This window comes from Dipodomys merriami, unplaced genomic scaffold (assembly GCF_024711535.1).
Source record: "Dipodomys merriami isolate MVZ:Mamm:240054 unplaced genomic scaffold, mDipMer1.0.p SCAF_25, whole genome shotgun sequence".
In the NCBI taxonomy this organism is placed as follows: domain Eukaryota; kingdom Metazoa; phylum Chordata; class Mammalia; order Rodentia; family Heteromyidae; genus Dipodomys; species Dipodomys merriami.
Genome location: NW_027203937.1, coordinates 21,803,642 through 21,816,972, shown reverse-complemented (window position 1 = coordinate 21,816,972; position 13,331 = coordinate 21,803,642). Strand labels below are relative to the sequence as shown.

At 39.3% G+C, this 13,331-nt stretch overlaps 1 protein-coding gene across 5 annotated transcripts in view; it reads right to left on the bottom strand.

Moving 5' to 3' along the window:
- Ppfibp2 (PPFIA binding protein 2) overlaps positions 1 to 13,331 on the bottom strand; it is a 136,957-nt gene that overhangs the window by 85,681 nt on the left and 37,945 nt on the right. For all 5 annotated transcript variants that reach the window (XM_070035225.1, XM_070035224.1, XM_070035228.1 and 2 more), the window contains exon 3: positions 4,823 to 5,037. In XM_070035225.1, coding sequence (XP_069891326.1) covers positions 4,823 to 5,037 — 215 coding nt within the window. The remainder of the gene's footprint in view (positions 1 to 4,822; positions 5,038 to 13,331) is intronic.

Here is a 13,331-nt window from a genome sequence, read left to right as displayed (position 1 = left end):
AATTATGTACACTTTTTGTCATCAATTAAAAAAGGACAAAAACTCAAATTTAAAGATATTGTGACAGTCACTTTTGGATCTGCTTCCTGAGGGCCATTCATTTCTCCCCACTCCACCCTCTCCATCACTCCTTTCTGACAGGGATCACTTCCAAACATGGCGTACGGAAATGCAAATATAGCTCATGAATCCTTCACTTTAAATGCTTGGGGCCACCAGGGTTTCAGATCTTGGAGTATTTGTATAGACTTCATCAGTTGAACACCTTAATGTAAACCTCTAAAATACTCCAAGATTTTGAATTTTTGAATTGGGGATGTTGCAACTTGTACTTGTTTTCCAAACCTGGCTTGTAGCTAGAATATGCACATGTGACCAAATCCTGACCAGTGGGCTAATGGGGAGTCTGTTGGGGATGTCAGGGAAAGATTTTCCCTCAAAGGCAGACAAGACAAATAGACAGAGACAGACAGAGAGAGGAAGGAAGGAAGGAAGGAAGGAAGGAAGGAAGGAAGGAAGGAAGGAAGGAAGGAAGGAAGGAAGGAAGGAAGGAAGGAAGGAAGGCAGGCAGGCAGGCAGGCAGGCAGGCAGGAAGGAAGGAAGGAAGAGAGAGAAGGAGGGAGGGAGGGAGGGAAGGAGGAAAGGAGGGAGGAATGGAGAGGGGGAAAAATAATGTTTGTGTCTAAGAGGTCACATTGCCCAGAGCCTTAGAAGCCATCTTGTAAAGCTTGGGGCCATGCTTGAGGAAAAACCCATTCCTGAGGAGAGTGGAGCATCAAGATGGGAAGAGCAAGAGTCTGTGAGGTCATCCAGAGCAGCTGAGCCAACCTCTGGATTTTGACAGTGATATACAAACCTCTTTATCGTTCATATATTTTACTGGAGAGAGTATCCCAACTGATTCAAAGGTTAGAAGGCAGAGTTGGACTGTATCAGGTTACTGTTATGGCAGAGAAGTACGTTAGTTATGTGGCAAAGTCAATGTGTCTGCAGGAGAAGATGGAACAAGCACATAAGGCATGCACAGACAGTACATCAGGCCAGGCTCTGATTTGTCCTCAGTAATCTTTCAGATTCCCTCACTTGTTCTAATCCTTATCCTAATTCACAAATGATTCTTTTTTAAAAATAAGTTGGGTGAGTTAAAGCAATTTGTTAATAATTCTGTGATTAAAGCAATGTTTCTTAAACCTCAATGTTGCCTAGGAATCACCTGAAAGGATTCAGGTATAGAACAGGGGCCCATCATCCACATTTTTCACAGGCTACTCGGGGATACCAAAGCTGTTAGACCACAGACCAAAGTTTGTGTAGCAAGACCTTCTAATTAAGAGGACTGCTCTAAAATACCCAGTAAGTTTGAACACTGCTCTGAGTTCTGTTTCCATACAGATAAGAACTACTGTGGAATGTATGTATAACCAAAGTGTAAACAAACTGTAGGTCTTTAAGACCTAAACACAGACAGGCCATCTCTGTTCAGAATCAAAACCTTTAACGTCTAGCTCTGATTTCCTGGAATGTTTATACGAACTTCTGACCCCTAAAGATACACCATTTATAGGTTGCTGGTAGCCATGATTACTCTAAAAGATTTATGAATGCAATAACTTCCAGGGGAATCTTCTTTCTAGAGGAGAACATTTCCTAGACCATAGTAAATAATCCCCAAATAAATCTAAACCTGAACACAAGCTGTTTTCTGTAATGCATCTTGCAAAATCCAACACTACCATCATCTGCCTTTGACAAAAAATAATTTAAACAATTTCCAGAAAAAATTTTCAGAGTTGATCAAATTTTCATATCATGCACTAAAAATATCAATGTATTAGTTAACTATTAAATAAAAATCAAACCATTTGAGATAGATACTGGTGAATAGGTTTTTCACCTGAGTTTAAACAAAAGGACATTTTAGGGCCAAAAGGAAAAGACGAAACCCAAAGAGTGGTGGAGTTAATTACAATTTCTTAATTCTATATATCACCATTCACAGTATTGAAAAACAAAGTAAGGAAAGCATATGCCACCAATAAAACAAAGGGGGTATTAAAGGCTATTTAAACATGGAAGCACTAAAATCCTATACATGAAAGAACATAGATTAGGATGCTGGTACAGACTCATCCAAGGGGCTTCGGGTGTTTTCTGTGGTGTAAGAAAAGAAAATATTAGAACTAATTTTTGATGATTCCTTAAAACTATTCTGCTGGAAGGTTTTCATTTTAATAATTTAAATAGATTATAAATACTGCATATATGAACATGGATGTATGGAGATTAGTTTTTAAGATAAGGTATGAGATTATAGCTTAGAAATCATACAGAAGAATAATAAAAAAAAATAAGAAAAAAATTGGCTGGAGATGTAGCTCAGTGGTAGATGCCTGCTAAGCATGTACAGACCCTAGATTTGATCCCTACCAATAACAACAATATCATCATAACAATAACAACAACATAATCATCATACATACATTTTTTAATAAAGGAAAAATGTTCAGCCTTCTTACTAAAAAAAGAAATGTAGAATGCAAAAAAAAAGAAAGAAAACTTTTTGCCCTATGAAATTACTATGGCTGTTTTTTAATCATTGTGTGATAGATTCACTCCAAAACCTCACAATGAAAATATAAGTAGTTAATCTGGATATGATGAAGTACATCTGTAATCCTAGCTACTTAGGAGGCAAAAATCGGAAGGATCACGATTTTAGGCCGGACCAAGTAAAACCACTAGCTGAGCATGGTTGTACATGTCTTTTATCCTAGCTACATGGTAAACTAAAATCAGGAGGATTATGGTTCCAGGCCAGTTCAGGTTAAAAAAAAAAGTTTGCTGAAAACTGACCTGAAAAAATGTTTCAAAAGTCTTACGGGTATCAATACTTTCAGATCAGAGTTCCAGATTTAGAAATCTGTTTACTCACTGTTTATCTAAAATGAAATTTAGCTGCGCATACTATATTTTAACTGGTTACCCTCCTTGAAGTCTATAGACTTTAGGAAATATCTAGAAGTAAGAACAAATATTTCTGGACAAAGATGTTCATTACAGAAATGCCATGTATTTGTGAAAGATTTAAAATAGTCAAAATGTCAGAACTGGAGAACGTATCACATAAATTAAAGTACATCCATATAAGATGACCAAAAGACATCCATGCTCACTGTAAACTGTACAGAGGGAATAAAATCCAGCTATTTCTAATCTGTAGGCAGATGGCTTTTGTCCATAAAGAGACTTCAGTGAAATCTTCCATTTACATGACAGTTAACACCTGGGCAGAGTAAGAGCAAGCTAGTAAAAAGAGTCCCTGGAGCTTAACAAAAAGGTTCTTAGAAAGACTCTTGTGATTGCTTATGATGTGCCTGGTGAGCCCCAGTTATCCTCCTATTTTAAAGTCAGCTGATCTGACATCTTAATTCTATCTGCTAACTTCTCCTTTGCTGTGAAGGTAACATGTTCACAGGTTCTGTCCATTAATACATGACATCTTGTGGAGGCCACTCTTTGTTGTCCACCATCTCAGTATAGTATATGATTAACTATCACATTGGGCAGGCATTTTTTTTTATTAACTACCTATCACCCTGGTATACACATATTATACAGGACAGCAGGCAGACTGCTTAGGTAATGAAAATATTGAATAACACATATAATAAATTTAATGAGGAACTGTTCAGTGTTCAGAGGAAGGCATGAGGATGAACCTGTACTGACAGAGGCCTCTAGAACAGAAAGGTGGCTAAGATAACTGGGACGTAGCCTGTCTAATTACTAATGAGATAGCCACCTTGACAGGGGCGTCTCAGCTTCCTTGGTTTGTGGTCTCCAGCCTCAATCCCTCCTTCCCAAATGAATGCTGCTATTCCTGACCTCCAACCTCTGTGTATACTTCTTAATTTTCAATCAGGTCTATAGGGCTCTAGTATTAGAGGACGGCTTTCTAAATTTCACCTCAAGCTCAGCTTAGATATCACAGCCTTTTTCCTTCCCTCTCTTTCTACCTCCTTGCCTTTCTTCCTCCACCATTTATAGATAGTCCTTCCTTCCCTTCTTCTTTCCCTCCTTCCCTTCCTCCCTCCATCCTTCCCTTTCTTCCTCTGGCTTTCCAACATCTGTCCTCTAGTCCTCAATGGTTACATCCCAGATTATTTCCCCTGTGGGTTAGCTCCTAACCATTCCCAGCTATTACCAAATCTCTTAAGATTGACCTGCTAGTCTCCATGCAAAAACATATGGGTAACTAAAGCCCAAAGCAAAGCTAAGTTACAGATCTGCCTCCACTATAGATAGGCAGATCTGTGGGCCTGATCAGGAAAGAACAGAAGAGTTAGCAAGTATGCATTCCATTCTAGGAACAGAAAGTAGTTCTAGGGAAAGGAGTAGAACAAAGCAGAACAAAGAAATAAATGAAGCAAGCAGGCTCTAGGCTTTGCTAAGAAACAAGGACTTATAGGATCCAGTTGAGAATAGAAATCCTGTCCAGGGACTGAACTCAGTAAGTAGTACTTGTAATCTTGGGTGCTGGGTGTTTAACCATGGTTGTCCTTCTCTGACTCTGGATTTCCTCTTCTCAGAACAGAGGAGCTGTAGACCCCAAGAAGGTAGCATGTTCTAGCTCAAACTGTTTGATTGGGACTAAGCTCCTGCTGGGAAGGTCCACCCAGTGGCCACTGCCCAAAGCTGAATGAGAAGCAAGAAAGGTGTGGAGAATGTAGAAATAAATCAATAGCCATGACTATGGTGGCATTTCATGGGCTGCAGGATTATGTTTCTCAGCAGTTTCCAATCAGGCCTTGGGCCTACTCACCAAGCTTTCCTCAAACCACTCCTTTATGTAGGTAGCTGTAGGGCCAGGAATCTGGCTCAGAAGGGCTGCTTTCTCTTGAGGAAGCTCCAGCATCTCCAGGGCTAGCCTCAGTTCCTCGATGAGATGGCTCACTGGGAAGAGGTTCATGTAGGAGGCCGGGGAAGACAGTCCAGGCTCACAGGTACCATCAGTAATATCTGCACCTGTTTTAGTGCCTGGAACAACAGAGAGAGTCGGGAACCTTGGTGAGAAGTCAGGGAAGTGATGGAGAACAAAAGGGTGAAGAGAGATGAGAAAAGGCCAGAGAAGAAACTTTGAAGGATCACTTCAGACTGGGCAGGCTCATTCACAATGGAAATGTTTAGAAATCATTTAGTCTGGGCTGGACATAACAGGAAGAGACATATCAAGGGTGAGTAAATGCTCACGAGATTATCATACAAAACTCATCCACATAGACACCTGAGAAAAACACAAGTACCCCTCACCAGTGACAAAAACATGTTATTTCAGACAATGAGATCCCATTCTTCAGCTTGTTAGATGAATGCACTGTCTTTAAGTAAGTGTGGTATATTGCACAGGTGGCCACAAAAACATTCCTCTCCTTTCCATGTAGTCATTCCATTCACCCATGCAAATAGATCTAGATCCCTGGATGACCCCATTGCTGGTTATTATCACTAGAATATAGTGCAAGTGACTGTGCCAGTGCTGAGTTTCCACTCTTCCTCTCTGATCATAAGCTACCAAGTAGCAGTTCCCCTTCAAGAAGGAAAGCTCCAACTGTCCTAGCCATCCCAGCCCCAATGACAGAGATATGAATGAATCCACCCTGGGGGTCCTACAGTTCCAGAGGAGCCATCCCACATAAACCATGTGTGTTACTACTGTCTAGCATGGCCACAATCAAAAATTATAAAGATACAAATGATGATGATTGATGTAAGCCATTATGTGTGAGTTACTTCACTATATTGCAATATACAATAAATATGGTCATTTTGGTTATAGTTTAGTGAATTGGAATATTTCTAAATGTTCCCAATTAGGAAATCTCTACCTTAAATTTGTACCATTATCATGTATATCCATATCTCATCTCCCTGTTTTGGACTATATACTTCTGGGATCAAAATCCAAACCATAGTCAGCTGAGTTTCACTGTCATATCCTCTACGCTGTAGATATTGATGTGGAAGCTGACCTAAATGCCAGGACACATACTAAATGAATAGCTAAAGAGAAAGAATCTTTACAATAAAAAATATATTAATAAAAAAAGGGGAAAAAAAGAAGAGGAAGAAAGCTTGCTTGGATTTCTGTAGAGATCAGGACTATTGGATCAGCTCTTTCTAACTTGATATTACCCAAATAGCACTGTTTTGTCCTCTCTAAACCCCATACTTAACAACAACAACAATAACAACAAAAAAGTCTACTTTCTTTAAGTACAGAAATACATTTTTCAAAGCAATACTGGGATGAACAAAGGACTTCTGTGCTTCCTTCACCAGTAAAGAAAACACTTTAGAAAAATGTGGTTATGATGTTGGAATTTCTAGGGCATTTGTGTTGTTTTTAAGGCCAACAGGATAGAATATTTGAAGTAAGGATTCGGCTGGAAAGTGTGAGTTGTCCACCAAGTCCATGGGTACACTGATCTAATTCCTGACCCCTTTCCTACTTGCCAGGCAGCTTGGGGATGAGAAATCCACACAGAAGGAAGCAATTACCACAGTATTTGATTGCCTGTTTGCTTTCTGAAAATGCATGGTAGAGGGAATCATGGATCACAAATAAAGTCAAAGGCTCTGGGGAGCTAGGAAACTGCCCAAGTATCCAACTCTGGTATGTGCTCAGCAACTTTCTGGCTCCTGCAAATCCAATTTAGCGTTGACCGGAATTGCCACAGCCAAACCTCAGAGAAGAAATTGAGCAGAGGCTGAGCAAGATCTCCTCTCCAAACAATAGTTTAGCAATCCCTCTCCACTCTGAACACACTCGAAAGTCAAGTACATGTCCATACAGTTATAAATGTACGAAGTGTTGAGAAGGGAGGCAGGTGGAAAAACAGATTTGTATTAACTTTTTATCACTGTGTGGCCCTGGATGAGTCTTTTTCTTTTCTTTTCTTTTCTTTTCTTTTCTTCCTTTCTCTGGGATTCTCCCTGAACTAATGCTGTGGGGGTCTTTCTTACTATTCAAAGAATGCATGGAAAACCAGGTGCCAGTGGCACCTGTAATCCTAGCTACTCAGGAGGCTGAGATGTGAGGATCACGGTTCAAAGCCAGCCCAAGAAGGAAAGTCCATGAGATTCTATCTCCAATTAACACCAGAAAACTGGAAGTGGCGCTGTGGCTCAAGTGGTAGAGTGCTCGTCTTGAGCTGAAGAGCTCAGGGACAGCGGCCAGGCCCAGAGTTCAAACCCCACAATCAAAAAAAAAAAAAAAAAAAAAAGAATGTATGGATATATGTGTATTGTCTGTTTTACAGGTATGTATGTATGGATAAAACTAATTTCTATCTGTTGTTGTATAATTTAACTTGTTTTATTACTTCATTAAGTGCTAGGTGAGAGAAGTGAAAAGAAAATCATAAATGAGTGGTCATTTGTCCCTAAGCAAGTTGTAATCAATGATGCAAAGCCTCTGAGAATAAGACCCACTTGATTTTAAATCTAAGATTTAGACAGTTACAGAAAATTAAAAGAAGAAGAAACTTCCAAATGCTACCTGTGGGCTTGAGGATATAAATGACAAAAGCAATGTTGAATAATTAATTTTCTATACAGTCAAAGATATAATGATTATAAATTTCCTCTCCTAGAAGGAAAGTGTGGTAACTGGCCTCCTGGAGGAGTCACAGTGGTTCAAGCCCTTGAACATTCAAACTTCTCATAGAGTACCTCCCACATAACTTATAGACTTTTCTCTGTAAAGTGAAGGAATGCCACTTCAGAGGCCATTAAAAAAAAGATACTGCCCTTGTGCCTTGCTCTACCTCTGTTTTGGACCACTTGATCTGTGAGCACCAGCTGCCATGTTGTAAGGACACTCAATCATCAATGTGGCAAGGAATCATGACCACTTGTCAACAGAAACTGAGTCTACCAAGAGCCATGCAAATCTACTTGCATCAAGCAAGCCAACAGATGAAAACAGCCCCCAGAAAACAGCTGTAACCTCATAAAAGACCCTTAGCCAGAATCACTCACCAAAGCACTCCTGAATTCCTGTGGCACAGATGCTGAGAGATAATAAATGTCTTTAAAAATATTTAAATTTAGTTAGGGTAATTGACTACATAGCCAAATAGCCAATACAAAAATAGCAAAAACAATTAAAGGTAATATGTTGCTAAGATTACATTTACACAAAAAATAAGAATGATGAAGTGTGTGTGTGTGTGTGTGTGTGTGTGTGTGTGTGTGTGTGTGTGTGTGTGTGTTGCTGTAAATTAAACCTAGGGCATTGCACATATACTAGGCAAGCACTTAACCACTGAACTACATCCCAGTTCCCCAAAACAAGATCTTTATTTTTATGCCACATGTAAAAATAAAATTAAGGTACATAAGATTGAAGTACATATAAAAATTTAGATAAAAAGAGGAGACAGATCAAAACTGGATTTGAGAAAGATGATATCATAGTATGTATAAGAGTAATTGAGCAAAACAACAAAATAGTAAATCTCACTATATAAAATTAACTTCTAGAATATTAAAAGATAAAAATGAAACTACAAATCATAGCCTGAAAACACTACTTATAAAATCATAGCAACAGACCATTATATTCTTCATACACAAAAAAGACCTTACGTATCAATAGAAAAATGTGTTAAGCCACTTCTCACACCAAAGAGAGAAAAGGTTTTCTCTACTGAGGCAGTAACTTCAGTTGAAAAATGCAACAAATAATGATGACAAGCATGCAATAAGAAGTGTGCCCTCATACCCGGTTAGTAGACACAAAAATTGGCCCAATTTTTTTCAAAAGCAATTTGGCAAGATCCAGTGAAAATATTTATACCTTTTGATGTGGCAGTTCTAATTTTAGAAATCTAACGTAAGGAAATGTAATCAGACAAGCAGTCAAAGATTAAGGAATAATTTCAGCAGTGTCTTTATGGTTTAAAAAAAGGAGGGAGTAAATAAACCAAACAGGTAATAATGTCTAGAGCATCCACAGAATACTATTTATATAGCTACATAGTAAAAGAAAAACAGCCAGCTCAGTACCAGTGGCTCACATCTATAATCCTAGCTATTTAGGAACTTGAGACCTGGAAGACCAAGATTTGAAGCTTGCCCAGGCAGAAAGTCTATGAGACCTCATCTCCAATTAACCAGAAAAATGTCAGAAGGGAGGTGTGGCTCAAATGGTAGAGCCACTACACACACACACACACACACACACACACACACACACACACACACACACACACACACACACACACACACACACACACACACACACACACACACACACACTAATAACTTCAATGTCGGTAGTGATTACTTTTCATTGCTTTTCTAACATTTTTAACTTCAAATTTGTTGAATGAGAACAAAAATGAGAGAATGAAGCTTGATGTTTGGTTTGTACAGGTACTTGAGTTTCAATTGCTCTAGTACATATCCTTCTATGTCTGCTTCTGAGATTTATCTATGTTGTATATTGTAAATAGGTGATCCCTATTTATTGATTAGTAGTATCCCATGTTATAAATGTATCAATATTTATTTATCCATTCAGTACTTTACAGATATCTGCATTGCTTGTATTTTTGGCTATTGTAAATAAAACTGCTATGTGTTTTTTTTTAAAGGTCTCCAGAGGAGGGGAGACAATATAGGGAAGAAATCTTGCCCCTCTTTGAGCAGTAAATGATAAACACAGACAGGTTTCCTCCTTGTACCCTTGATTAGCTTTCTTTCTCTCAGTGATTGCATCAGTGAACGTGGGGGAAGAGGCTATGGGTATTTTCACAGAAACCATTTTAAGGAATCTCAGGTCATGCTGTTTGAGAAACTGGAAGAGCATGTGCTGATTAATGGGAGTTTCCAACATCAGAGCAGACCCAATCTCCAAGAGTCCCCTCCATCCACAGTGCACAAACGGAAGAGCTGAAAAAGATAGCAACTTTTAGGTTGTATTTTTCTCCAATGTACAGTCAAATAAGAAAATAAATTTTCTTGGATGCTGGAAATAAAGAATGCACTGAACAATGAAATAAATTCAAGCTAAGTCTCGAGTAGCCCACTTTAAAACCCAGATAGAGAATGACATGGGTTCATTGGGCTCTCATGTCCCATTGAGAACACCAAACTGAAAGTGAGACCTTACAGAAAGACAGTGGCCCAAGTATTACCTGTTTCATGAAGAGAGGTCTGAGAAAATTTACCCAATGGCAGAGAAACTTGCCCAGGGCTAAGGAGTCCCCTGCTTGTTTTTAAAACCACACACACACACACACACACACACACACACACACACACACACACACACACACACACACACACACACACACACACACACACACACACACACACACAAAAGGAGTCCCCTGCTTGTTTTTAAAACCACACACACACACACACACACACACACACACACACACACACACACACACACACACACACACACACTTCTGCATACCACAGGGCCAAATTCCTAGTATACACTTACTATTAAAATCCCAAACAAGGAATCAAAATGAAGTAAGGAGGCCAGGTCTGGCCTGCCATATTGGCCATATGGTGGATGATAGGGTCTGGCATCTTGTCTTCAGGCTGGGGGAACGAACTGCCCCCCTCCCCCATCACCTGACTCCCAGTTAATGGGTGTGCCCAGACCCCTGCAGGCAGGGGCAGGCACCTAGCTGATAGGGTACTGAATCTGTCAGTCTAGTGCCTGGGACTGGGAATTTCCTGAAGATCTGCTGCCTGTGCCGACCTATTTAGGCCCAGACCAGCCTAGCTGCTGGACTCCATGCCAGTGTGTCTCCGTGATGTGTCCTGTGACCTGTCACCTGGCTCATCTCCAGTGATCATGGAGTCCCAGTTCAGCTCTCCACTAGAGCTGAAATGGCTTGTTGGTATTGTTTTTGTTATTTCTTTCCTCTTAGCATGTTTCCTAGCTGTGTTATGTGTATTTGTGTATTGCAGGCCTTTGTTATAACTGGTGGCCTGCAGCCTGTTAACTGTATATTAAAGACTCCATTATTCTATATTTTATTTTAAAATGTGGCTTCTGGGATGATTTACCTTACAACACACACACACACAACACACACACACACACACACACACACACACACACACACAAAATGGTGCTATACCTAAGGCCTGGTATTAACAAAGGCAGAATCACCCAAAAGGCTAAGTTCCACCCTTCATACACATTCCTTACAGATGACGAATTGTTTTTTTTTTTTTGCTTTTTTTTGTTGTTGGTCATAGGGCCTGAACTCTGGGCCTGGGTACTGTCCGTGAGCTCTTCAGCTCAAGGCTAGTGCTCTATCACTCCACTTGAGCTACAGCACCACTTCCAGCTTTTTCTGTTTATGTGGTGCAGAGGAATCGAACCCAGGGCCTCATGCATGCAAGGCAAGCACTCTACCACTGAGCCACCTTCCCAGCTCTGACCAATTCTTATGTAAAACTGACAACCATGATATGGAGGGTAGGGGAGGTAGAAAGGTCAAAATAGAACAACCATACTCAACCAGTAAGATGTGTGCTCTAATCCTGGAATTCATAGAACAATACAAACCAGACAATAGATTAACACTAGGCAGGTCTCTGTACAATGTGAAGTTTCCTCTCTAAATTATTTATCAGAAAAAGGATAATTCAGCTTGTATTTAAATACCAAAAACATTTTTATCTCTGAGGACACTCTATTACTTTTTTGAACTACAAAATCCTCTTTAGGGAAGACAGACATACATAAAAGTTTCCTGCTTTTGATATACATTGAAGCCACCTGAGTAATTTTAAAAATATAGATGTCTGAGTTCTACCTACAGACATTCTAATATCATTGGTCTGAGATGTGACCTGCGGTACTGAAAAGTTTCCAGATGATTCTAAAATGAAACTATAGTAGCAGATCGCCTAATCAATGCTAAATTTTGATGCATACAAATATCAGCTAGAGTTTTTATTAAGGAGAAAAAAAACAAAATCTAACATGGATTTTGTAATTGTTTTTCAGTAATTATTCTGAGAATGAACCCACATAAAATACAAGCATACGGTGGCTCACGTCTCTAACCATAGCTATTCAGGAGGCTGAGATCTAAGGATTGAGATTCAAAGCCAGCCAGGACAGAAAAGCCCATGAGACTCTTATCTTGAATAAACCACCAGAAAACCAGAAGTGGTGTTGTGGCTCAAAGTGGTAGAGTGCCAGCCTTGAGCTGAAGAGCTGAGGGACAGTGCTCAGGCCCAGAGTTCAAGCCCCACAGCTGACAAAAAAAAAAAACAAAAAAACAAAAAAAAAAGTATAGAATTTACTAAAAACATAATTCTTTTAAAAGTTATTTTTAATGTTATAATTGTACAAAATACTGGGTTTCATTATAACATCATAATAGATGTATATAATGTGATTTGGAAAAGAAAGCTTTTTAATGATTATTTTAAAACCATACAAGAATTTAAGTGGTAGGCATTAGGCATATAAAGAAACCTTTTAGTTCTCTTGCATTTGAGCTCATTGTAGGATGGGAGTACTACTCCTTATACCTACTCATGGCTATATAACTTGCTTTGGTCCCCAAAGATGAGAAGTGACATATCTACTTCTGGGAGAAAGCCTAATTCCCCATGTCCTGGCCTCTAGAAGTGGACATTGAATTAGTCCATGCTCCAGGGAACAGTAACATGGAACTCTCCACAGATATGTAATCTATAAGAAATAAACCCATGTTTCAAGTTACTGACATTTTGAGACAGTTTGTTATTGTAGCATAGCTTAGCCTATTTCAATTACCCAAGGTATATATGTTACACAATTCACAAATATAGACTTAGAAGATACACTATGTATGTGGTACAGGGGTGAACTCAGGACCTCTACTTGAGCACTTTAACATCTGGACTATACTCCCAGCTCTCAAGATGAATGTTGCAAAGAATGACCTTGGCTTCAACTGAAATAAATAATGATACGATGTGAAATTTAAAAGCGCTTTACATAAAACAACTTAAAAGTGAGGACAGTGTGCTCTAAACCTTGCTACTGAAAAGTGGGGTCCACATGGGCAGTATTAGCAATGTCTGGGAGCTTGTTGGAAATATACAAGCCAGGCCCACCTCAGACTTCTAAATATGAATCTTCATTTGCCAACACCCCCATATGCGCTCTACAACTGCTCTAGAATTCTGTGAAAAGTAACCCCTATAATGATAGAAGTAGTTAGAGATAAATGTAAAAGCTCAAATAAAAGTTACTTCATGCCGGGCACCTGTGGATCATGCCTGTAATACTAGCT